Source organism: Balaenoptera physalus (assembly GCF_965194825.1).
Source record: "Balaenoptera physalus genome assembly, chromosome: 7".
Classification (NCBI taxonomy): domain Eukaryota; kingdom Metazoa; phylum Chordata; class Mammalia; order Artiodactyla; family Balaenopteridae; genus Balaenoptera; species Balaenoptera physalus.
This window is the reverse complement of record NC_138886.1, coordinates 109,520,128-109,547,541: the sequence shown is the minus strand read 5'-3', so window position 1 is coordinate 109,547,541 and position 27,414 is coordinate 109,520,128. Positions and strand designations below refer to the sequence as shown.

Below are 27,414 nucleotides of genomic sequence, written 5' to 3'. Positions count from 1 at the left end.
AAATATATCTCAGGACAACAGTGAGAATATGCAAGATTCTTGGCATGTTTAGATTTCTTGATTCTTGTCCTGGCAAGTAGCATCTCAATGAAGTGGATTTTTGGATTCATTCTCTGATCAAAAGAAAAAAGCTTGGAAGCCATGGTTATTATAAATTATAAAATATTATGTAATGATAATAAATATTTATAGAATTTTAAAAATGCTAACAACCCTACTGAAAGACAATATCATTAGCTTCATTTTACAGGTGAGAAAACTAATTAAAGAACTTGGCTTGAAGTCCCTAGTTTTGGGAAGAACTAAGAAAAGAATTGAAGTTTCCTGGGTCCAAGTCCAATTTTCTTTCCATGATACTAAATTGCCAATCTTGCCCGGTAATGGGGCATGCCCACCGATCATTCCAAGCCCCTAAAGAGTTGAATGGATATTTTTTGTGATGCTATGCTTCTGGTCTCTGTGACAGAGGAAGAAAATGGGCCTAATGTCTAGCATTCCCTGCAGAGTGGATCACACCAGGGGTTCAGCTGAGTGCAATGATGCTTGGTGAGAGAATGAATGATACTCCTCATCTTATGACCTTTCTGAGCCTTTCCTTGAGGAAGTTATAGTCAATGGTCTTTGAGTCAATTATTCCCTTTATAATCTCTCTGCAGGTTCCGTCCCAGAAAAGATTCAGGAAATTCAGGAAAGGGTGGGGATTTGTAAGAATAGCTCCTTTAATATAATTTATCCTGAACCTTTCCCCTATTTATAACTTTTTGTTGTTGTTGCCATTTTTAGATTTGGAGACTGTTTTTCACTGGAAGGAATATATTCAGAACAATTAGGTTTCCTAGTCTAACTAATGTAGGAGTGTGTGAAACACAAAAATAATAAGTGAATTATGAATTATTGAGGCATTTTGAAAGGAATAAAATTGCTAAATCTTGTAGTGTGTTCTTAAATGTTATTTTCTGACTATGCTGCAAGTTTCAATGACCAGCATTTAAGAACAAAATTTGCTCTTTAATTGAGACCTTTTTAAATAAAATTTTCTGTCTGTCATACTACGTTGTATTAAACTTATAACTATCTAATAGAAATTTATACAAATTTTAGCACAGATTTCAGCAGTCCTTATCTAGTAGATGATAAAGTAGCCACTTTTCTCATTACTATATTAGTATACACACAACTCTGAGCTATTTACGTTCATATTGATGGCTTTTTTCATTTCTGAAACTGTCATTTAAAAAATGTAAAATAAATTGTGTTTTAGTGTATTGTAGAACTCAGTGTCACATCTTTTTTAAGTCACATAGAAATATGAAAATATTTGGAAACAAAGAAAGAAAAAAAAGTCTTACGTGTTATGGTTTACTGTTTTTTCCACAGTCAGCTTCAGGTTTTAACATACAGGTCATGGCCTCACAGCAAGGATTGGCACATTCCTTTAAAGCACACAAACAATGGGAAAGTAGGTTCAAGTATTTTTTTTTTCCTGTAGACTAGGTGCACAGAATTCTGGTACAAGATGACAGTGAAATTTCACTTTTTAAACTAAATTACTCTGCTATACAAATTCCAATGGAAATGACCAAAGAAATTTAATAATAGAAAAAATGCTGAGTAATGAAAACTACCTCCTAAAAGGACAAAAATAGAATTATCCAAGAATTATCCCAAATAAATTTGCCCACATGATATTACATGTAAGTTAATTTAAAAGTTCAAAGGACAATATTTCTATACTATTCAAACAGCTTGAAGATAGAGAAAAAAATTTTCTTAATTCTCAATTCATTTTACCAAGCCTGCATAATTTCAATAATGAGATTTGGTAATGAATATACACATACATACTATTCTCATTTATGAATATAAATGCAAAAACTTGAATAAAATATTAGTAAAACACTAGCTTATTAATATAACAACTCTCTACTACAAACTATGCAGGGTTTTTTTGTCACCAAAAATGCAAGAGTGACTCAACTGTACAGAATAAAGTAATATAATCCATCATATTAAAAGGCTGAGGGGAGAAAACAACTAATATTATTGTGATAGATGGCAAAAATTAGTACAAATTAGGTAGCCATTATTTATTTAAGCATATATTAGTAAACTATGAACAGAGTTATGCATCATTATGATAAAATCTATCTGATGAATAGCAAAAATATATTCAATAATGTAAACTATAAGACAAGAATTATTTATAAGCTATGTAAAGCAACTATACGCCAATAAAAATTAATTTAAAAAACTTACTCATAGGCTATATTTTAATGTAAATTCTGACAAATGCTATGAGTGAAAAAATACATGAAAGTATAATAATTGGAACATAAAATCACACTTTCATTATTCATATGTGATACAATTCTTGACCTAGGAAAAAAAGAGAGGATCAACTCTAAAAACTTTGAATGAGTCACTAAGATAGCTGTTTAAGATAACAATAAAATAACGTCAAGAATACTAATAAATTAGAACCTAAATAAAAAAGAAAACATTACACATATTAATAGCAAAAAGAAAAAATTGAAAATACTTCAAAATAAACTTTCAAAATGTGCAAGAACTGCATGAAGAACATTTTATATAACTTCCCTGAAAAACTTCAAAGGCAACTTGTCTTTTAAAACAATACTTAACATTGTGAAAATGCCAGTGGCCTTCAGAGTGAATTATGAATTTAACACATTTCAACCAGAATCTCAATTGTGTTTGTGGGCAAGTTGACAAAAAAAAAATACCGGGAGTTTTATGGAAGAATGAACACTGAATAATTGCTATGTAAACACTGCAAAAAAAAAAAAAAGCCAGTGAAGAAATTTTCTATTAAAGATATTAAAGTGTGTTACATAGTTACAGTCATTAAAATAGGATTCCGGTTGTGTGATAATATCTAGACAGATAGAATGATTATTTTTTAAATCTAGAAAAATACCTAAATACGTACAGAAAAATAATAAAGTAGCATATAAGGTCATGGAAAACTGGATTTTTCACTAAAGGATACTATATAAAGTATATATACACTACTTTTTAGATAAGAAAACAGTTGTTTAAAAATTCAGTTGTTCGTAAGCTCGAACTCTCTAACTGTCTGAGTTTATTCAACTACAGAAGAAGAAAATCAACAAGATATGGAAACAGTATAGCAGTTGGATGATATACTTAAAGACTATTAGATATTATACATCATATATATAGTAGTTTCTCTCTCTCCTCTCCTCCTCCCTTCCCTCCCTCTTTTTTTGTATGTGTGTCTGTATGTACTGAATACATGTAATTTACCTGCTGAAATTAGAAATACCAAGGATTGTGAACAACTTCAATGATCCTCCACCCAAGAAACCACATGGGAATGTAAGGAAGTAAGAATAAGTCTAACCTATTGTAAAGTATCACATCATTTGTAAATTTCATATCTCATTATAATTAAGAGAATATTTGCAATATTCTTTGCAAATGATTAAGTTGCACCATGTAAACTTTTAATATAATTCAATAGCTTAAAATTTCTGAATAAATAAACTCAGGCATAGGGAAATTACATGCCTTCCCCATTGTCATAGAGCCTCTTAAAGTAATGGTTAAGTCTTGGGTTGCAACAGGCTTCACCAATTACTAGCTTTGTATCCTTGGATCTAGTTACTTAAATTTTCTGAGTCTCACTTCTTTTCTAAATTGGGAAAATAACAAACCTATTTTGTAGATTTGTTGTGAGTAATAAGGAGATTGTGATTATAAAAGCATTTTGCGATTGACACATAAAAATTCTCTTCAAATAGTAACTCATTTTCTTAGTCTTCAAAGTAAAAGAAGATTGCTAAGAAAATAGAATGCTTTCTTTTAGAAACCTAGTCTGGGATTGCTAGTAAACATTCTATCAGAGACATTCTTTAGAGTACACTGATGCCTTGAAGGGGTCAGATTTTTATGAAGATTAGCAGAAGTATAGTAATTATCTTAGACGTTCTATGTTAACCCATTTCCTACAGTTTTGTGTGATTTTTCTTTTTTCTCCTTCTGTTTTAATTTCTCCTCGTTTACACACTGGTTTGATGAGAGAAGGCCAGCTTTTTCTATGGAGAGAACTTACTTCTAGACTTTTAATTGTTATTGCTCAACAAATGATCAGCTGTGACTTTATGTGATTTAGGAATTTCTGACTAATATATCTAGGAAAGATCATAAGTGACATGCTATAGTTAATGATTTACTTCTTTACACTGAACTTCATAAAATCATGTCATAAGTGTATCCTGGCTTTGAAGTGCTTTTCAAAAGATTACTAAAAGCAGTACTGAAAACAAGCACAAGCCTACTTTTTACTAAGATGCCAAGTTTGTCTTTAAAAAGAATTTCCAAAAGAACATTTTAAAGGAAAAAAAAAAAAAGAAAACAGTATAATTCTTATGCAACAATAACTCTTTAGTAAATGTTTTAAACCGTGGATATTTTCATACCTCAGGAGAGCCACAATCACAGACTTCTCCTACTTCCAGAAGTTGGTTCCCACACACTGGTTTTATCATCATATTTTTAGGAACGAATGTTTGCAGCAAGCATCTTGGTTTTCGAGATAAAATATATTTTTTAAAATGTGAGCGACTGACTGTACTGAAATCCTTTGGGAATTTTGAACTGTAACCAGAAGAAAAATGAGAAATACCATGACACACAGTGATAAGTCAACATGAGAATCTGACTTGTCTAACTATATTACGTAGTTCAATGAAAATTCCAAATTTAGTATAAATGGACCATGTTATATGTGGAGCGTGATAGAGCATGCATACTATGCTGGTTGGAAAATTCTTTTCCTAGACACCCAGTTGTAGAGTTGGAAGAATTCAGATTCCCGTGTGGATTCACTTCTGTCCTAAAGGGCAGCAGTGATGAGCCTCGCCATTTGTTTTCATTCACTCATCTCGCCAAGGGCTAAGAGGTAAGCGATAATAGCAATGAATAGTGAAAGGAAATAATTGCAGAATTAGAGGTTCTATGGACATATTTATCTTTCTATTTATGAACACTTCAAAAGCAAGGTATGTTTATTCATTTTTCTATCCCAAGTCCTTGCAAAGTGCCTGGAATTAAAAGGCAACTATTAATAACATAAAAATGAATTGATTGGTGATGGGGATTTATAAGGATGTCATCATCTTAATTAGATAAATATTTTTAGAAAATATATTATTTTAAGTTAAAATAACATGGTCACTATACTTATAAACTCTATCTTGGCATATTTGGAGATCTTTAATAATGAACTCTGCTAGCTGGTAAATCCTATACATCAAGAAGCTGGAGGGTGGGGATTTCCCTGGCAGCCCAGTGGTTAAGGCTCTGTGCTTCCAATGCAGGGGGCACGGGTTTGATCCCTGGTTGGGGAACTAAGATCCCACATGCTGTGTGGTGCAGCCAAAAAAAAAAAAAAAAAAGAAAAGAAAAAAGAAGCTGGAGGGTGAATTAGCAGGAAGCAAAGCCCTACGTAAAAAAAATGTCCATCCAACTATATAGGCTGCATCTGAATTCTTTAAGATTTAAGAAATATCTTTTTCTCTAGGGTGACAAGGGCTCACCTCAGATATTCATTCATCACACAACTCCCAGAGGGACAGTTGGTGTTATATGGAACATCAGGCATACCGAGGACATGACCCAACTCATGTGCCATCACTCCTACAAGAGAGACACTATTCTTTCTCTTACCCTGGAAAACAAATAGAAATATCTATTACTTCTGATTTTATTCAGTTATTTGTTAATTTTTGCCAATGTTCAGTGTTACAAAAAAATAGTTTGACAGGCGAAAATTATTGAATCATTGAGCTTCTTCCCCTGTCATTGGTTATTGTAAATTGTTGCATAAACATTTGAAATGATTGCCTCCTGGGAATCTAACCATTGAGCCAGTGTTCAATCAATATTTGCTGAATTAATGATGAATTCTTGGTTAAACCATGGTTAAATTATGGTAATTCCATTCTTCATAAGAAGTACTAAAATACACCATAGTATGTACTCAGAACCTCCAAAAACTATTGCCATGATGCCTATGACATTGGTAGTGTTTGGCCATATGACACCAGCATGCACTTTGTCTGACCTTCCTGGCCATAGATACTAAGGATGATTAATGTGAAGTTGCCTCGGGCCCCAGAGGGTACCTGGATTCCCTTTATGTCCCAATCTTCCTGTTCTTATTCCCTAACACAAACTAAAGAGTGAAACCTCTGAGATGGTCAATGTAAAGAGATATTCTGTTTCATAATCCAAGGAATCTTCAGTGTAGTGATCTAGCAGGAGGTTCATTTCTACTTTTATTTACTGACTCAGCAAATGTACATTGTGCTAACTCTGAATGAGACATTGTGCTTGTCTTCCTGGAGGTTATAGAACCTCATGGAGCTACATTTTTACAAACCTCAATAACGGCAACAGATGATGGGGAGCACAAGGAATTCGAGGCTGCCAGTCCTGTAATTCGATTTCTGAAGCCAACTCCACTGTGTGAAAGTTACAGGTACATTGTCACAATTTGAATCTTTGGAACCATCAGCTTTTTTCAACTATGTTTGAGATTTCCCTAGCTCCCCTACCCTTTTCATATTCATGAGGCCCCAGAAAAGCTTCTGCTGTTCTATAGCATTATAATGACGACAGATGGCTATCCCACATCCAAGAGTCGATTTTAGTGATCTGACATGGGTCTCCAATAATCTCACAGGTGAACTGCTATTAGTAGAACTTTAGGCTCTCTGACATCTGATCAGGGAGGTAGAATTGAACAGGAATCTCTGCCAAGAAACCTTTGGGATAACTATCTTCTCTGCCAAAATAGGCCTGGCCCTGTCCAGCGTGTGCTCACCTGAGTAGCTGAGCATGGTCATGGATCTTCATCTTCCCCAGGTTAGAACGATGCCAATTCAGAAAGTTGTTAAAGGTGACACCTGTGTTGGGTACCACCTTTATCTTATCACCATCAGACCAGATTTCCATACCTATCAAGACCACTTGAATGTCTATGGTATTATAAATCTGTGGAAAGAACATTTTTCTTCATGAAAATGTTTGAGATTTCTTTTTTTAAAAATTTTGATTGAAGTATAGTTGATTTACAATGTGTTAATTTCTGCTGTACAGCAAACTTACTCAGTTATATATATATATATATATATATATATATATATATATATATATATATATATATTCTTTTTCATATTCTTTTCCATTATGGTTTATCCCAGGATATTGAATATAGTGTCCTGCGCTATATAGTAGAAGAGATTTCTTTAGTATTTTAGATATTTTACTGACCACAAGTGATGGATAAATGTATCCGAATTTTGAAAATAGAAAACCTAGAAGTTGCCTTTGCTACAGTATATGTGATTTTACCTTGATGTTGATCATTATCTGCTAAATTTCCCAAAACTGCTGGCCATAAGCCATTGTGACTCTCCCAGCTCCTTATTTGGTGAACACATAGGGAAGCCCTAAGCTCCTGTGTGGAAATATATGTTTAGAGAACAAATATCTTACCACATTGAGTAGGTTTATCACATCAAACACAAAGCTTCTTATCAAAGTTATATTCCTATTATACATGTTATACTGTAAAACACAAAATGCAAAGAGTAATTAAAACCACAAATTAAAGTGAGAAAGCTGATGGGGTACAGGATTTTACATTCTAAGAAAAATTACACATTTCAATGTAAATAAATGTCTATTCATTCCACGTCTATCTTACATAAGAATCTGTTTCAACAAATTCTAATTCAAATGTAAGAAGTTTTTGGCAGGAGAACAATTTGGCATTCATATAAAATTTCAATTCAAATTAAGTTGAATAAATCAAATTAATTTCAATGTTTTTAAACCAATTTAATATTATTAAAATTTGATTATAAAGCAGTATTTGAGAGTTAGAAGCACAGATTCTAGTATTTTTGACCATATGAATATAATTTGTAAAGTATATATAGTTTTATGTCTGTATTTACGTATTATAGTGAGAACTTTAAAAAGATATTAATAACCCATTCTTTTATGTTTCTAGTTATTGTGGTTGTTTTACTGTTGCTATCTGGCATTAAGTATATTTCCAATATCTGAATATTTTGGCAGAAGATTTTAAAGGGGGGGATGAATGAAAACTATTTCTGACAAAGCAGGTAGAACAGACAAGACAATCAGGTGGACAGGCTTTGTATTTTCAGCTAGAATAGTTTATTGCTTGTGTCCGCTTGATAAGAAAACTTAAAAATTGACTTAACTGGCCAAGAAGTACTTATATTTCATACTCACAAAGGCATTATCCAGCACCAAAAAGAGATCGATGTATTTCTCAGCCTGAAGAAAGTCTTTCTTTACAAAGAGTGAAAGAACATTGTTAATAATGTCTTCAACCTAAGAGATTAAAAAGCTTACAAAGAGATTTAAATAAGTAAATAAGGGTTGGGCTTTACTCATACGAGTCATTGCTGGGTGCGCCAGTATTTCATATATCATTACTGAGATAGTTGAAATGAATGTTGGTCGGAAAGCTGCACTCACCTCTGGCCTTTTGAGTGACCTTGAGGTTCGAATAAGGCCCTGTTTCCTGCCAACATTTCTTACACCACAGGTGTGATTAGCTGGGTCTAGCTCCTCCTGGTTGTATATGAGGACAGCATGTTCTTCTTGGTCTGTGATTTTCAGAGGCTTTATCATGTATCTCTGATTGTGATGTGTGAAGTATCCCCTGTGAGATACAGAGGCTCATATTTCAAGATTGTCTGCCAGAGTCACATCCACTGACCAGAGTGGAGGGATACCTCTCCCTCAATCCCAAGCTCACACACAAGAGTTTTCATTCGTAGGCCTTGCAGCTAACTTTTGCTAACTTAAGTTATACTCAGTATTTGTCAATACTAAAATAGAACCTATTTTAATTACCCAGAGAATTCTGAACAAGAAGTACTAAGATGAAGCTATCCCAAAGAATTTGGAATTTACACCATAGTTTATTTTCACATTTAGCAAATATTTCTTGGCAGGTCCCAGACATATAATGGAAAATTCAGTAAAGGCATGTTTAGATACCAAGAACCCCAGAAGAGAGAAAGAATGATGAGCAAATCAGCCAGAGGAACAGTTTGTAATTAGTATTAACTTAAAGATTTTCTCTTCTTAGAAGGAAAATTAGTTCAGAAATACAAAGTAAATCCATATGATGGAATATTAGAAAGCCAACACAGCTGTTAAAAATTACATCTATGAAGGTATTTTATGATCTGGGAAAAGGCTTATGATGTCATGTGGTATGTCCCAGATTGGCAGAAGAATCATATATATTTTATTTCATATTTCAATCATGTAAAAGATATATTTGTCTATATGCATAAAAGGCAGCAACCATGACAAAATATTAATAATAGCGATACACAGAGGTAAAATTTTATGGTGGATAATTTTGTATTTGTGCTTTCTCACACTTTACAAATTTTCCCTAATTGGCAAGAATTACTTTAGTAAACAGAAATACCGCACAGACACACACACACCCATACACACAAACTTCTAAAAATTATGTTCAACCATGACAATCGCAGGGTAGAATCTTTAAGAAAATGAAACAGGTAGTTTTGGGGAGTGAGTGGTAGAGTGGGTGATAAACATGAAAATGGATGCAGATATCATCATGCTCCAGAATGTAGTACTTGTTTAAAAATTGCTAACTTTAACTTTTACTAGAACCACAGATAATGAAATGAGTGCAAGGATGATACATTATTCTTCACTTTAACCACATATATTCAACATTTTATTATTGGAGACAATTTTACCAAGATAGCAAGAAGATATGGTGTTCAGAAAGACTCAATTTTGTGTAACAAAATGGCGCTTGATGTTTAACATTTTTGCAAGTGACACTCACCTCAACCCATCACAAGTACAAATACTGGCAACAGAATCCTTTTCATTTAGGACGTGTCCTTTATAGTAGCAGTGTTCCTAAGGTTGGAAAAAAATGTGTTTTTTTTTTTTTTTAACTACAAAAATAAACATATCACAGTGGTGTTGAAAGCTCTTATCTTGAATATGTAGGAAAGTTCTTCAAGTAGTGGCTGTGGCCAGACCAGTTCCCAGAAACAAAAACATTGAGAACCTCAGTGGTTTCATGAACTACTCCACCACTGACCCTGGAAACTCTCCATATTTGGTGGCTGAGCTGTCTTTCTGATACTAATTCACACTAAAGAAAAGTCCGGGGAATTTGAATCTAAATAGACTCATGGCAAGAGTGGATGCTGCATTTGAGAAGTAGCCAGGTCCCCCATGGGATCTACAGCACTCCCCAAGAGCTCTCAGGTTTGAGTGCCAACTTTTGAGAATTTAGTTCCCTTGTGCAAGCTCCACTGTGCATCACATATCAATAAAATGAGGTATTCATTTTTCCAGATTCTAGAGTCCTCAAGGGGCCACACCACCACTCCTGAGCTCCTCAGACTAACGGGTCCAACTCATTATTTTAACTAGTGTGTTAGTGGCAACCCTTTACCAGCATCCAAAGCCCAGAGAATTTATCTACAACTAGAGATTCACACATGGTTGGCGCTTTGTAGAAACAAAGTAGTGGCTCACTTATGTAGAATGGTCCAAGAAAGCTAATGAATAAACTCTTGCTCAGAATAAACTGACTTGCCTCAGGGTCTGAAAATCCATCTGTGTCTTTCTTTCCTTTGTAAGAAACCTTGTCATCATAAACATTTTCTTATAGATGACTTGGAAAAGGTACCACATTAAGATATCACTGGCCATTCACACTTGAGCATGAATTAATTTATCAGATATTTTCCCCAGAGGTCAATGTTAGCAACAATCCAGACGTCCATGAAATGAGAGTCTTGATTTGAGAAAGGAATGGACAGTCATTCAGTGGCATAAGTCTTATCTGTTTTTTTATAGAAACATAGATGTTTGGGGCACCGTGGAGGGTGGCTCTGAGAAACTCGCTTAGCTTGGTAATACTCTATGAATGAGTCTTTTTATATTCTCTTCCTGTTTTTCCTTGGCCTTGATTCTCTATGTCTGATATCTATACCTTGGCATTATTCATATGATGGTGGTTTAACCAGATAAAAAATTATATTAATTAAATAATTGATATACCTTTGCTGATCTCAGGATAAATGCATATATCATTAGAAAACAGTAAACAGTGACATGACCTTTCAAGTACCTAGGGGAGAATATTTCTAACCTATTGATAAGATGGTTTAGGGGAAAGCAGACTTTTGGTTGCTTCTAAAAATGCAACACTTGGAAGCCTCCTACTACTTCTATCTTTTAAAAAAGATACAAATTTTTTCATCTGTTATCTCATTGGTCTTAGATGAGCACCCTGTTTTCAAGTCCTTTAATTTTTTTTAAGTTGTCCTTGAACCTGTGAATCTTATGATGTAAGCAGCAGATCCAAGTAAGAGTCCCAGAAAGCATTTGGAACCTACCATGTTCTGAGGGCTTGTTGTGATTTTCTCTCCTCTGGGTGAGTAATATGTTTCAGTGTAGTCTGGCCCCAGGAGATGCCTGTAGAGAGCAGAAAGTTGCATGATACTCTCATGGTGGTAATAAAGGCTAATATTCCTGTATGATCATCAGTACTAAAGGAATGATAATGTCTACAGTGAGAAAGAGCTGGCATTCTGACCCACTGGTCCTTTTCCAACATCAGAAGTCTGCTCCTGAAGCAAATCAAAGCATTAGTGATACCTCTTAGATCTGAGGAAAGAAATACCCTGAAATACTTTACTGATAGAAAAATTACATAGGAATTTTTCTACCTTCAAATGGATTATTTTGGGATTCTTTGAACCAAGGATATAGCCTCCAAAGGATCTCTGTAGGGTGTTGGGTCATAAATACACATGAAAGACCATTGCATTCAGGGAGAAGTTTACTGACTATTATAGAACTTGGTGGAGCCCCATCCCCTGGGATCTATCTCAAACTTGTGTGCCCTGAATGAGCATTAGATATATGTTATTATAAAAGTAATGGAGGAGAGGACCTTCAAGATGGCAGAGGAGTAAGATGGGGAGATCACCTTCCTCCCCAAAAATACATCAAAAATACATCTACATATGGAACAGCTCCTACAGAACACCTACTGAACGCTGGCAGAAGACCTCAGACTTCCCAAAAGGCAAGAAACTCCCCACATACCTGGGTAGAGCAAAAGAAAAAAGAAAAAACTGAGACAAAAGAACAGGGACAGGACCTGCACTTCTGGGAGGGAGCTGTGAAGGAGGAAAAGTTTCCACACACTAGGAAGTCCCTTTGCGGGCGGAGATTGTGGGTGGCAGAGGTGGGAAGCTTCAGAACCACGGAGAACAGTGCAGGAACAAGGGTGCAGAGGGTAAAGTGGAGAGATTCCCGCACAGAGGACCGGCGCCAACCAGCATTCACCAGCCTGAGATGCTTCTCTGCTCACCCGCCGGGGTGGGTGGGGGCTGGGAGCTGAGGCTCCACCTTTGGAGGTCAGATCCCAGGGAGAGGACTGGGGTTGGCTGCGTGAACACAGCCAGAAGGGGGCTAGTGCGCCACAGCTAGCTGGGAGGGAGTCCGGGAAAAAGTCTGGAGCTGCCTAAGAGTCAAGAGACTACTGTTTCAGGGTGCACGTGGAGAGGAGATTCAGAACACCACCTAAATGACCTTCAGAGATGGGCACAAGCCGCAGCTATCAGCGCAGACCCCAGAGATGGGCATGAGATGCTAAGGCTGCTGCTGCTGCCACCAAGAAGACTGTGTGCAAGCACAGGTCACTATCCACACCTCCCCTCCCGGGAGCCTGTGCAGCCCGCCCCTGCCAGGGTCCTGTGATCCAGAGACAATTTCCCCAGGAGAACATATGGTGCACCTCAGGCTGGTACAACATCACACTGGCCTCTGCTGCTACAGGCTCGCCCTGCATTCCATACCTCTCCCTCTCCCTGGCCTAAGTGAGCCAGAGCCCCCTAATCAGCAGCTCTTTAACCCCCTCCTGTCTGGACGAAGAAGAGTTGCCAGAGGGTGACCTACATGCAGAGGCGGGACCAAATCCAAAGCTGAACCCCAGGAGCTGTGCGAACAAAGAAGAGAAAGGGAAATTTCTCTGTGCAGCCTCAGGGGCAGCGTATTAAATCTCTGCAATCAACTTGATGTACCCTGCATCTGTGGAATACCTGAATACACAACAGATCATTCCAAAATTGAGGTGGTGGTCTTTAGGAGCAACTGTAGACTTGGGGTTTGCTGTATGCGACTGACTAGTTTCTGATTTTTATGTTTATCTTAGTATTATTTTTAGTGCTTCTTATCATTGGTGGATTTGTTTATTGGTTTGGTTGCTCTCGTCTTTTTTTTTTAATTAAAAATTTTTTAAATTTAATAATATCTTTTTATTTTTTTAATAACTTTATTTTATTTATTCTTTTCTTTCTTTCTTTCTTTTCTCCCTTTTCTTCTGAGCTATGTGGCTGAGAGGGTCTTGGTGCTCCAGTTGGGTCTCAGACTTGAGTTGGGAGACACAAGTTCAAGACATTGGACCACCAGAGACATCCCGGCCCCTCATAATATTAATTGGTGAGAGCTCTCCCAAGATCTCTGTCTCAACACTAGGACCCAGCTCCACTCAACAACCAGCAAGCTCCAGCACTGGACACCCCATGCCAAACAACTGGCAAGACAGGAACACAACCCCACCCATTAGCAGAGAGGCTGCCTAAAATAATAATAAGTTCACAGACACCCCAAAAACACACCACTGGATGCGGTCCTGCCCACCAGAAAGACAAGATCCAACCTTATACACCAGAGCACAGGCACCAGTCCCCTCCACCAGGAGCCTACACAAGCCACTGAAACACTGGGGGCAGACACCAAAAACAACGGGAACTACAAACCTGTAGACTGTGAAGAGGAGACCCCAAACACAGTAAGTTAAGCAAAATGAGAAGACAGAGAAATACACAGCAGATGAAGGAGCAAAGTAAAAACCCACCACACCAAACAAATGAAGAGAAAATAGGCAGTCTACCTGGAAAAGAATTCAGAGTAATGATAGTAAAGATGATCCAAAATATTGGAAATAGAATGGAGAAATACAAGAAACGTTTAACAAGGACCTAGAAGAACTAAAGAGCAAACAAACAATGATGAGCAACAGAATAAATGGAATTAAAAATTCTCTAGAAGGAATCAATAGCAGAATAACTAAGGCAGAAGAACGAATAAGTGAGCTGGAAGTAAAATAGTGGAAATAACTGCCACAGAGCTGAATAAAGAAAAAAGAATGAAAAGAATTGAGGACAGTCTCAGAGACTTCTGGGACAACATTAAACACAACATTCAAATTATAGGGATCCCAGAAGAAAAAGAGAAAAAGAAAGAGACTGAGAAAATATTTGAAGAAATTATAGTTGAAAACTTCCCTAATATGGGAAAGGAAATAGTTAATCAAGTCCAGGAAGCGCAGAGACCCATACAGGATAAATGCAAGGAGAAACACGCCAAGACACATATTAATCAAACTATCAAAAATTAAATACAAAGAAAAAATGTTAAAAGCAGCAAGGGAGAAGCAATAAATAACATAGATGGGAATCCCCATAAGGTTAACAGCTAATCTTTCAACAGAAACTCTGCAAGCCAGAAGGGAATGGCAGGAGATATTTGAAGTGATGAAAGGGAAAAGCCTATAACCAAGATTACTCTACCCAGAAAGGATCTCATTCAGATTCGATGGAGAAATTAAAAACTTTACAAGCAAGCAAAAGCTAAGAGAATGCAGCACCACCAAACCAGCTTTACAGCAAATGCTAAAGGAACTTCTCTAGGCAGGAAACACAAGAGAATGAAAACACCTACGAAAACAAACCCAAAACAATTAAGAATATGGTAAAAGGAATATACATATCGATAATTACCTTAAATGTAAATGGATTAAATGCTACAACCAAAAGACATCAACTGGCTGAACGGATACAAAAACAAGACCCGTATATATGCTGTCTACCAGTGACCCACTTCAGACCTAGGGACACATACAGACTGAAAGTGAGGGGATGGAAAAAGATATTTCATGTAAATGGAAATCAAAAGAAAGCTGGAGTAGCAATTCTCATATGAGACAAAATAGACTTCAAAATAAAGACTATTACAAGAGACAAAGAAGGACACTACATAATAATCAAGGGATCAATCCAAGAAAGAAGACCTAACAGTTGTATATATTTTTGCACGCAACATAGGAGCAACTCGACATAAGGCAGATGCTAACAGCCATAAAAGAGGAAATAGACAGTAACACAAGCACAGTAGGGGAATTTAACACCCCACTTTCACCAATGGACAGATCATCCAAAATGAAAATAAATAAGGAAACACAAGCTTTAAATGACACAATAGACCAGATAGATTTAATTGATATTTATAGGACATTCCATCCAAAAACAACAGAATACACATTCTTCTCAAGTGCTCATGGAACATTCTCCAGGATAGATCATATCTTGGGTAACAAATCAAGCCTTGGTAAATTTAAGAAAATTGAAATCGTATCAAGTATGTTTTCCAACCACAATGCTATGAGACTAGATACCAATTACAGGAAAAAAAACTGTAAAAAGTACAAACACATGGAGGCTAAGCAATGCACTACTAAATATCCAACAGATCACTGAAGAAATCAAAGAGGAAATCAAAAAATACCTAGAAACAAATGACAGTAAAGAGACGACCACCCAAAACCTATGGGATTTGGCAGAAGCAGTTCTAAGAGGGAAATTTATAGCAATACAATCCTACTTCAAGAAACAAGAAAAATCTCAAACAACGTAACGTTACACCTAAAGCAATTAGAGAAAGAAGAACAAAAAACCCCAAAGTTAGCAGAAGGAAAGAAATCATAAAGATCAGATGAGAAATAAATGAAAAAGAAAGAAGGAAACAACAGCAAAGTTCAATAAAACTAAAAGCTGGTTCTTTGAGAAGATAAACAAAATAGATAAACCACTAGCCAGACTCATCAAGAAAAAAAGGGAGAAGACTCAAATCAACAGAATTAGAAATGAAAAAGGAGAAGTAACAACTGACCCTGCAGAAATACAAAGAATCATGAAGGATTATTATAAGCAGCTCTATGCCAATAAAATGGACAACTTGGAAGAAATGGACAAATTCTTAGAAAAGCACAACCTTCCGAGACTGAACCAGGAAGAAATAGAAAAAATAAACACCAATCACAAGCGTAGAAATTGAGACTATGATTAAAAATCTTCCAAAAACAAAAGCCAAGGACCAGATGGCTTCACAGGTGAATTCTATCAAACATTTAGAGAAGAGCTAACTCCCATCCTTCTCAAACTCTTCCAAAAAATTGCAGAGGAAGGAACACTCCCAAACTCATTCTACGAGGCCATCATCACCCTGATACCAGAACCAGACAAAGATGTCACAAAAAAAGAAAACTAGAGGCCAGTATCACTGATGAACATAGATGCAAAAATCCTCAAGAAAATACTAGCAAACAGAATCCAACAGCACATTAAAAGGATCATACACCATGATCAAGTGGGGTTTATCCCAGGAATGCAAGGATTCTTCAATATATGCAAATCAATCAGTGTGATCCACCACATTAAAAAATTGAAGGATAAAAACCATATGATATTCTCAATAGATGTAGAAACAGCTTTCAACAAAATTCAACACCTATTTATGAAAAGAACCCTCCCGAAAGTAGGCATATAGGGAACTTACCTCAACCTAATAAAGGCCATATATGACAAACCCACAGCCAACATTGTTCTCAATGGTGAAAAACTGAAACCATTTCCACTAAGATCAGGAACAAGACAAGGTTGCCCACTCCCACTGCTATTATTCAACATAGTTTTGGAAGTTTTAGCCACAGCAATCAGAGAAGAAAAAGAAATAAAAGGAATACAAATTGGAAAAGAAGAAGAAAAACTGTCACTCTTTGCAGATGACATGGTACTATACAACGAGAATCCTAAAGATGCCACCAGAAATCTACTAGAGCTAATCAATGAATTTGGTAAAGTTGCAGGATACAAAATTAATGCACAGAAATCTCTTGCATTCCTATACACTAATGATGACAAATCTGAAAGAGAAATTAAGGAAACACTCCCATTTACCACTGCAACAAAAAGAATAAAATACCTAGGAATAAACCTACCTAAGGAGACAAAAGACCTGTATGCAGAAAAGTATAAGACACTGATGAAAGAAATTAAAGATGATACCAACAGATGGAGAGATATACCATGTTCTTGGATTGGAAGAATCAATATTGTGAAAATGACTCTACTACCCAAAGCAATCTACAGATTCAATGCAATCCCTATCAAATTACCAATGGCATTTTTCACAGAACTAGAACAAAAAATTTCACAATTAGTGTGGAAACACAAAAGTCCCTGAGTAGCCAAAGCAATCTTGAGAAACAAAAACGGAGCTGGAGGAATCAGGCTCCCTATCTTCAGACTATACTACAAATCTACAATAATCAAGGCAGTATGGGACTGGCACAAAAACAGAAATATAGATCAATGGAACAGGATAGAAAGCCCAGAGATAAACCCATGCATATATGGTCACCTTATCTTTGGTAAAGGAGGCAAGAATATACAATGGAGAAAAGACAGCCTGTTCAATAAGTGGTGCTGGGTAAACTGGACAGCTACATGTAAAAGAATGAAATTAGAACACTCCCTAACACCATACACAAAAATAAACTCAAAATGGATTAAAGACCTAAATCTAAGGCCAGACACTATCAAACTCTTAGAGGAAAACATAGGTAGAACCCTCTGACATAAATCACAGCAAGATCCTTTTTGACCCACCTCCTAGAGAAATGGAAATAAAAACAAAAATAAATAAATGGGACCTAATGAAACTTAAAGGCTTTTGCACACCAAAGGAAACCATAAACAAGACGAAAAGACAACCCTCAGAATGGGAGAAAATATTTACAAACGAAGCAACTGACAAAGCGTTAATCTCCAAAATATACAAGCAGCTCATGCAGCTCAATATCAAAAAAACAAACAACCCAATCCAAAAATGGGCAGAAGACCTAAATAGACATTTCTCCAATGAAGATATACAGATTGCCAACAACACATGAAAGGATGCTCAACATCACTAATCATTAGAGGAATGCAAATCAAAACTACAATGAGGTATCACCTCACACCGGTCTGAATGGCCATCATCAAAAAATCTACAAACAATAAATGCTGGAGAGGGTGTGGAGAAAAGGGAACCCTCTTGCACTGTTGGTGGGAATGTAAATTGGTACAGCCACTATGGAGAACAGTGTGGAGGTTCCTTAAAAAACTAAAAATAGTACTACCATACGACCCCGCAATCCCACTACTGGGCATATACCCTAGAAAACCATAATTCAGAAAGTATCATGTACCACAATATTCATTGCAGCACTATTTACAATAGCCAGGACACGGAAGCAACCTAAGTGTCCATCGACAGATGAATGGATAAAGAAGATGTGGCACATATATACAATGGAATATTACTCAGCCATAAGAAGAAATGAAATTGAGTTATTTGTACTGAGGTGGATGGACATAGAGTCTGTCATACAGAGTGAAGTAAGTCAGAAAGAGAAAAACAGATACCGTATGCTAACACATGTATATGGAATCTAAAAAATAAATAAATAAATAATAGTTCTGAGGATCCTAGGGGCAGAACAGGAACAAAGACGCAGACGTAGAGAATGGACTTGAGGACACGGGGAGGGGGAAGGGTAAGATGGGACGAAGTGAGAGAGTGGTATTGACATATATACTCTACCAAATGTAAAATAGATAGCTAGTGGGAAGCAGCTGCATAGCACAGGGAGATCAGCTCGGTGCTTTGTGACCACCTAGAGGGGTGGGATAGGGAGGGTGGAAGGGAGACGCAAGAGGGAAGAGATATGGGGATATATGTATATGTATAGCTGATTCACTTTGTTATAAAGCAGGAACTAACACACCATTGTAAAGCAGTTATACTCCAATAATGATGTTTTAAAAAATAAAAATGCTTTACAGAACAACAACAGCAACAAAAAGTAATGGAAAGTCATATCAAAGGTTTCAGTTTATCTGGGTGGAAAATATTTTCAGTAAATTCCAAAAGCAGCAGGGAAGAAAGTCATTCGTGCAGCTTTGTTTGTTTTACTCTTTGCATACAATTTCCTAGGGAAACATCAAACTTCTTAGATAATATTAACACCAACTATTAGAATCTAATGCTCAATATGCTTCATGTCTTCTATGTCAAATTACAGTATACAGAGTCTCAAGAAGATTTATTTTTCCACATTCTCTTAGGTATAATCCAGTGGTTAGACTTGCAGGAAATACAACTTACTTGGCTTTTTGTAGGCAAAGAATGACTTCTTCTCCATTTAATATCATCTGATACTGAAGTTCAGGTTCATATCTTTCCTAAAAATATTTAATAATATAATGATAATTTATATTTATGAGTCTATCTAAAATAATTATAATATAATGATATAGGTAGCTGTATAGAATAATAATTACAAATGTAATAGTCAGAAAGTTAATATCTATAATACATTTTTAAAATCTTGTTAATTAATGAGATAATATGATTTCTCTATTATAGACAAAAGGCAATTCAGTGGGGCCAGGGGGTGAGGGTAGGGAGGAGACATGGGTTTGGTGGGCTTGGCAAGGAATGTCTCCTCCTAGATATACTGCCGTTCTGTCCTCCTTTTTTTTTTGTTCCCCCCACAGACTTGGAGAAACACCCAAACTTTTATTTTTTCTGAGCCAGTGTGGGAGTTAACTCCCTTCCTGCTGCTTAATTGTAAAAGCATTTAGAGAAATCCTATGCCCTCTCCTGGGCAAAGGGGAGCATTTGTGTAAATGGGCTTCAAGACTAAACTACTAGATGTTGACTGTGACATGACTTCTACTAGTAAAAAGGTCCTTTACTGTCTCTTTAGATGACAGCAGAATCCCACGGTCATCCCATTGCTTACCTCTTTGCCATGCTTCTCTGTCTGGTTGTTCTGTATCTCTCTTTTGTGTAAAATGTGTAGTTTTTTAGGATGAACTTCTTCATAGGGCTCTAGTTCAGGAGTTGGCTTTATGGCTATTGCTAGAGAAAGAGAGGTAATACTGACAAAATTAAGGTTTTTGTTGGTTGGTTTCTTGAAACTGAGTGGAAGACAATTTCCACTGAGAAGGGAAATATTGAGAAGAACAAGTTACTCCTCCAGTTCAGCTTTGATAACAAAAACTTTTTCTTTAGTTTTCTCTCCCTATTCTGGAAAGATGTGACAATGATGAAACAATTCTTTGGAACTGTCAATATATTAGTACTTACCTTGAGCTTGAACGATGAGCCAGAGGGTGGAAAGCAGGACCAAAGACATGCTGGCTACTGTAGGTAGCTGAGACGTCCCACACAACATGAAGATTTTGTCCCCCCCAGCTGTCCAGTTTTATCTTCCCCTACTTCTCTTTACAAATTGAAAAAAATAATAAAGTTAAAAACCTCAGACCTTCTTTGGGAGATTGAGGAATGTTTCCTAATGACACTGGGAAGTTGCTAAGAGATTGCAGTGTCAAGATCGTGAGAATGTTCTTCATTTATGAGAAGTGTTTATGTCTGTGGTTACAGCTTAAGGAGTCACATCTGGACAGCTGCTTGGCCCTGGTGCTCCTATAGTAGTGGGAAAGTACCAACTGAGACTGAGATGTGTGTGCATATATTTGCATATTCATTAAATTCAACCATTGCTCATGCTGTTCGGTAATGTTATAGAAATTGATCCATACATTTAGAAAATATTTCAGTAGCCTGTACATATTTTGAAAAATTGGCACAGAGAAAACAATCTGTAAAACAAGCACCAGACAAAGTTTTATAAGCTAGGATATTATAATTTCTCTGACCCTCACTTTCCTTATCTGTGAAAAGGGGATGATGATAACGATACCTACCCTAAGTTTCTTATAAAGTTCATACAAGGTAACACACACACATGCATGCACACACACACGCAAAACTATAAGGAAATGTGCAAATGTAAGTTCTCTTGACAGTGTTAGCCTCAAATTATACTGCATATAAAGTATTTTTGAAACGCACTATGAGTTCTACTGAAGGAAAATAACTATTTTTCTGATTACAAAAATAACACATTTTCATGGTCATAGGCATCAAAACAGTATATTGAGGCAAAGAAGTTGGTCACCCAACAGCCCAACATCACGAAGTGACTTCTGTTAACATTTTGACAACTTATTTTCATCTCTCTTCCATGCACTAGTAAAAGAAAGGAAAGGAAAAGAAAAGAAAAGAAAAGAAAATTAAACTTTATAAACTATAGTTCTTACTGTAGAAAAGGTTTGGGGAACCTGTTATTTTTTGCATAGCATTATAACATAAACATTGTCATCCTATTGTATATTAATGTGTTATTTTAATGACTTAAGAATATTGCCTTGCGTGTAATGTTTTATATGTCGCTATATGTGTATATTTCTATGATTGAATTTCTGATTAGTTCTTTTCGATAAATTACTAGAAATGGTATTATTTAGTTAAAAAGGTAGAACAATTTGAGATCCTTGGTATACATTGACCTGGTAATTCTCAGAGAATTAGCTCCAAATTACACTCCCATTTGCAGAGTTTTCCCAGTCTAAAAATCTATGCTCTTTAACTACTGAGCTTAGTTTTTACTGATACATTTGGGAGTTTGCTAGCATCGGATTGTAAGTTTTATAGTTACCTCTCCATGTTTATGCTTCTTTTTGTTCTTCTACATTCTGTTGAGTCATTTAAGCTTTCTCTATAACTTTATATATATATATATATATATATATATATAATATATATAATATATTATATATAATTATATATATAATATATATAATATATATATTATATATATTATTAATATATATATTATATTATATATATATATATATATATTTATTTATTTTTTTTGCTGGTCCAGAAGATCAACAGTCTACATATATCCTATAGTAGTTACCATTAAAATTTCACAAAATATAATCTTAATTAACATCTACCATCAAATAATACAAGACCTTAGAATGGTGTAACTCTTATCAACATCCCACCCCTTGCCATCTTACATGTTGTTGTCAGGTATTTTAGTTCTACCATGATTTTCACCCCTAAGTTAGTCATTATCATTAGTTTGTGTTTTATACAGATAATACTATTTGAAATTACTCACACTCATACCACCTTCTTTGCTTACAGATCCTTTTAGCATTAGTATTTTATTTTTTTAAAGTCTTTATAAAACATAGTCTCTGACAAATCATTTCTTAGAGTAAACACTACTTTTTAAAAAAATTTTTTTTCTGAGGGTATTTATTTCACCCTATTCTTCAATGGTGGTTTAGCTGGGAATACAGTTTTAGAATGACAATGTCTCAGCATTTGTGAGCTATTCTACTGGGGTTTTTTTTTTTTTTTTTTTTTTTGACAACTAGTGTTGCTGTTGAAAAGTCTGCTTTCAGACTATTAAACACCACATTAATTTTTGGTTACTTATACAGCTAGTATTTCAAGATAAGTTAAATATTTATTGAGATCATGTTAAATTTGAGTTTATATTAAATTAATACTACATTTCTGGGCATTTCAAGATGACCCTGATACTACCCTTAGTATTGTGATAGTCCCATAACAAAGTTTAATAAGATTAGAGATTAATTTACAAATAGGTCAGTTTATACAAATGGTAAACATTATGATTGAGGCTTGTGCACTATATTCAGGTAGATTTTAGAATACATCATTTGGTGGGCAGAGAGAGTCAGATAATATTAGCTGGAAAGGAAATAGGGGAATGAGTATTCTGTGAGAGAAAACTATGTGAGAAAAGCCATGGATATGTAGAAAATCATAATATGTGTGTAGAACTACAATATATTCTCCATGATTGAACATAACAGAAAAAGTAATAGGTATATGGCATAAAGCTTTTGAGATATGCAGGGAGCCAAGTTATGGAGAGACAAATGCTAAAGGGCTTAAAGAAAATGGTACCTATCTGAGAAATATTTAGCTCATAAAATTGTCACACTTGCTAATTGATTGGATGTAACAACTAAGGAAGATAGAAAAATCTGGAATGAGTTCTAAGGTGCAGCTTGAGCAACTGTATGACTCTTATAGATGACATCTTCCCATTTGGTCAGTTGATCAGACTGTTTAGTTATAACCATTAAAGGCTGGATATATATCTCCTGGTGTGTCTTTCAAGAGCACAGCACCTTGAAGATAATAGATGTTCAAAAATACTCATATTCAATGAAAGAAGTTTGTAAACTGAACTATCTTCCTGAGATACTAATGCTGTTTGTTAAATGGTTGAGTATCAGTCTATAAATTAAAACTGTGGAAATAATAGTGAAGAGATTATTTACTTGATGCATCTGGAGGGAATGAGGAATGACATATACATGTATCCTTATGAACACATTATCCAAGTATTTACTAACCATAGGACTTAATTTATTATCATAAAACTAAGAAATCATGACCAACGTCTTGACCATAGAGAATTTTGTTCCCATAAAACTTAACTTAACATTCTGAAATGTTTCATAATAAAGTATACGTGATGACCGGGAAAGATGTTTAAACAGTGTCTAACTAGAAATGAAAATAGAACAGCAACATGGATAAAAATTACAATAATCCCTTAAAATGTGAATATTTTACATACATTCTTTTATTTGGTAATCATAATAGATCTAAGTAGTCGGTTCAAAGATTATGATTCCAATTTTATAGATGACTCAAAGAGACTTCAAATCATCCAGAAGGTCTGTAATATATGTCTCCTAAGTCACTGACATAGGAGAAGAGTTGCTTGATACGAGAACTAAAGTATTTCAAATATCTTATTATGGGAGAGATCCATGATGGCTTCAATTCCTTCAAGGAAGAAGCCTATTTTAAGAATATGAGAGGATAGGAATTAGTGGGTTGGGTGAGAGGTTTGAGATGAGAAGAGAGGGTTTAGAATAATTAAATGTATATATATATGTATAAAGGAATCACTTTGCTGTACAACAGAAATTAACACAACATTGTAAATCAACTATACTTTAATAAGAAAATAAATAAGTACTCAGAATAATTATTCAAAACAATGGAAGGGGAGCTGACTAAGGAAAGGTAAAAAGATTGTTTAGTTAGTATTACTGAAACAACTAAGGTTATAAATCACAGAAAGAGGTAGATGTACAAGAGTTTCATATTAGACAATAGATTAGGTACCTAAGTTATCTGAAATGATAGTAAGGCTTGATACCACTAGAGTTAAAGTTTTGTCTTGCAGTAAGATCCAAGAACTATAATGTTAGTATGCTTCCGGGTCTTTAAATATTAAAAGTTCTAAAGTTATAGAAGACTTTATTGATACAGAGAAGTACCACGGTGCACTATTAAAGGGAATTCTAAGGGTAGTAACATGTAAATCTTAAATCTCAGTGGCTATACACAACATATAGTTCACTTAAAATCCAATCAGCAGCAAGGGGCTCTGTTCCACACAGTCATTCGGAGACACCGGATGGAGGCCCCACCATTTTCAACACGTAACTTTCAGTGTTACCATGGACATCAACATCCATCTGAAAGATGGAGGAAGAGAAAGAGTGGAGCATTTATGGAGCTAGGCTTGGAAATAACATCACATCTTTGGAACTCCATCGGCCAGAACTTACAGGGTCACATTTTAATTGTAAGGGAGGCTGGGACAGTAGTCCAGCTACATGATTCCAGAGGAAAGGGAAATGGGTTTGGTGAACAGCTACATCACACAGCTTTAATGTGTATTTGTTAGCTATCATCACGTTGTTAGATATCAAAGATAAGTAAAAATAGAAGGTGATAGCTGAGCAACATGAGACTTAATGGAAGTAAAAGTGAAAATGCAATAGTTTTAAAGCCATCTTTGGTGAACTAGCAGTTTTCCCAATTAATGTGGGAAATAAGTGGAGTATGTTGGAAATATCCCTAAAATGCATGCAAGGTAACAAGGTCATTGAATGGAGAATGGGATTTCAGTTATGACAGATGGTAAAGAGATTGAAGATGAGGGGTAAGTATATTTTCAGGTGAATAAAGTAAAAGGAATGAGAGAGGGTTCAGTTGGGTTTGCTCATTCATTCAACAAATATTTAGAATTGCTTATGTTCCAGGCTTTGTATAAGGGTTTTGGGAGGTGAGATTCAATAGTATAATTGTGAGGAAAATTACACTGAACAGTAAGTGGAACGGTGCATGAGGGAAAAGAAAATACAGAATTGGGTAAGAGAAGAGTATTTTGGGTATCAACCAAAGAAAACTCCCAGCTATTGTGGACTAGGTTGTATCAGACCAGTCCTCCACTAGTAATATGTTCATGAGCTAGAGAAAAAAAATGTATAAAACCTATTAAAATGAGTTTGAGAATAGCTATATAATATGTCTTGGAATTAGGTAAATTGATCTTTTCACTTCTTCCTTTTCAATATTGTTTTAGCTATACTAATTTCTATGCCTTTCCCTATAAATTTTAGAGTTATCTTGTCTGTATATAGAAAAAATCCTCATGAGATTTGGATAGGAATTGTGTTGAACCCATGTATCAGTTTGCAAAGAATTGACATGTTACTATACTAAGTCTCCCTAACCATTAATATGGTAGGTCTCCCCATTTATTTAAATCTTCTTTGATATACTTCATCAGCATTTTTTATTGTTCAGCATATAAATCCTATATATGTTTGTTAGATTTACACGCATGTTTAATTTTTTAAAAAACTGCAAATGGGATTGTAGTTTTAGTTTAAGCTTCCTTGTTTTCATTAGTAATATAGAGAAATAAAACTTATTTTTATATGTTTATCTTGTATCCTGCAACCTTGTGGAACTTACTTATTCTAGGATTATTTTGTAGATTCCTTGAGATTTTCTATATAGACCATCATGTCATCTGCAAATAAAGTTTTATTTTATCTTTTCTGATCTGATTTTTTCCCCCTTACTTGCTTGTAGCACTGGCTAGCACTTCTATTACACTGATGAATAAGAGTGACGAGAGGAGATATCCTCACCTTGTTCCCAGTTTTAGGAGAAAACACTGAGTTTTTCATCATTAAATATAATTAAATATAATATTATATAATTAAATATAAAAAATTGTTAGAAGTTCTTTAACAAATTAAGGAAATTCCCTTCTATTCCTTTTTTCTGAGGGTTTAATCATGCACTACAGTTGAATTTTGTTAAATTTTTTCTTCATTGATTGATATGATCATTTGATGTTTCTTCTTTAGTCTATTAATGTGATTGATTTTTAAATACTGGCTTTTGTTTCTAGCATGCTAATAGTTGCTCTTTCATGCATCTTTATAAAGACTGGTTTAAAATCTTTGTCAGATGATTCTATAATCTCTGTCATCGCAGTGTTGTTATTTTTTGTGTGCCATTTCATTTTTTCTTATTTTTTTAAAGATATTTTTGATGTGGACTATTTTTAAAGTCTTTATTGAATTTGTTACAATATTGCTTCTGTTCTATGTTTTGATTTTTTGGCCACGAGGCATGTGGGATCTTAGCTCCCCGACCAGGGATTGAACCCGCACCCCCTACATTGGAAGGTGAAGTCTTAACCATTGGACCACCAGGGAAGTCCCTCATTTTTTCTTATTTTTTATAAGTTTAATTTTAATTAATTTATTTTCTTTTTAATTTTTTATTATTTGAATCATTGATTTTAAATTTCTAACATAAACATTGGGAAGCTATATATTTCTCAGCACTATCCACTATTTCTTTTATTTAAAAGAGATAAAAATATCAGTTAAAAATATCTCCTAATTTTATTTTTGTTATTAATTTATGAGATTTTGAAGCATACTGCCTAATTGCAAAATATTTGGAGCTTTCCAATATATCTCACTTAAATGAAATTCTAATATATTTCTGTTGTGTTCTGAGAAAATTTTTGTAACATTACAGTCTTTTGAAATATATGAGACATTCATCAACATATTAGTGAAAAATCCATGTTCTCTTAAAAATCATATATTTTCTGTGGTTATGAATATAATACTGTACTTATTATTAATTAGGTCATACTAGTTGCCTAGTTGGTAGTGTTGTTCAAGTCTTCTATAACTGTACTGTTAAAATTTTCCAGGTTGTTCCATCAGTGCCTGAAAGAGGTATTTTAAATCACCTACCATAATTGTGGATTTACCTATTTCTCCCTTAATGCTTTTTAGTTTGTGTTTCATGTATTTTTAAGCTTTATTACTTGGTGCACAA

The 27,414-nt window shown here is 35.0% G+C and overlaps 1 protein-coding gene across 1 annotated transcript; it reads right to left on the bottom strand.

The window, feature by feature from the left end:
• ADAMDEC1 (ADAM like decysin 1) lies at positions 1 to 21,930 on the bottom strand. Its single transcript, XM_082468965.1, has 14 exons — positions 20,428 to 21,930; positions 20,081 to 20,199; positions 19,441 to 19,517; positions 11,499 to 11,577; positions 9,926 to 10,002; positions 8,563 to 8,749; positions 8,314 to 8,373; positions 7,546 to 7,617; positions 6,872 to 7,041; positions 6,428 to 6,509; positions 5,583 to 5,713; positions 4,464 to 4,641; positions 1,350 to 1,433; positions 1 to 113 (listed from the first exon to the last, which is right to left on the bottom strand). Exons 1-13 carry the CDS (start codon positions 20,513 to 20,515, stop codon positions 1,353 to 1,355), a joined length of 1,401 nt encoding a protein of 466 aa, XP_082325091.1. The 5' UTR covers positions 20,516 to 21,930; the 3' UTR covers positions 1 to 113; positions 1,350 to 1,352.
• Positions 21,931 to 27,414: the final 5,484 nt, after the last annotated feature.

Coding starts and splice junctions, on each gene's coding strand:
- ADAMDEC1 (XM_082468965.1), bottom strand. CDS start 20,515: ATGTTGTGTGGGACGTCTCAGCTACCTACAGTAGCCAGCATGTCTTTG. Junction 8,750..9,925: donor TGTACTTGTGATGGGTTGAG/GTGAGTGTCACT, acceptor TGTATCTCACAG/GGGATACTTCACACATCACA. Junction 6,510..6,871: donor GACCATGCTCAGCTACTCAG/GTGAGCACACGC, acceptor ACTTTCACACAG/TGGAGTTGGCTTCAGAAATC.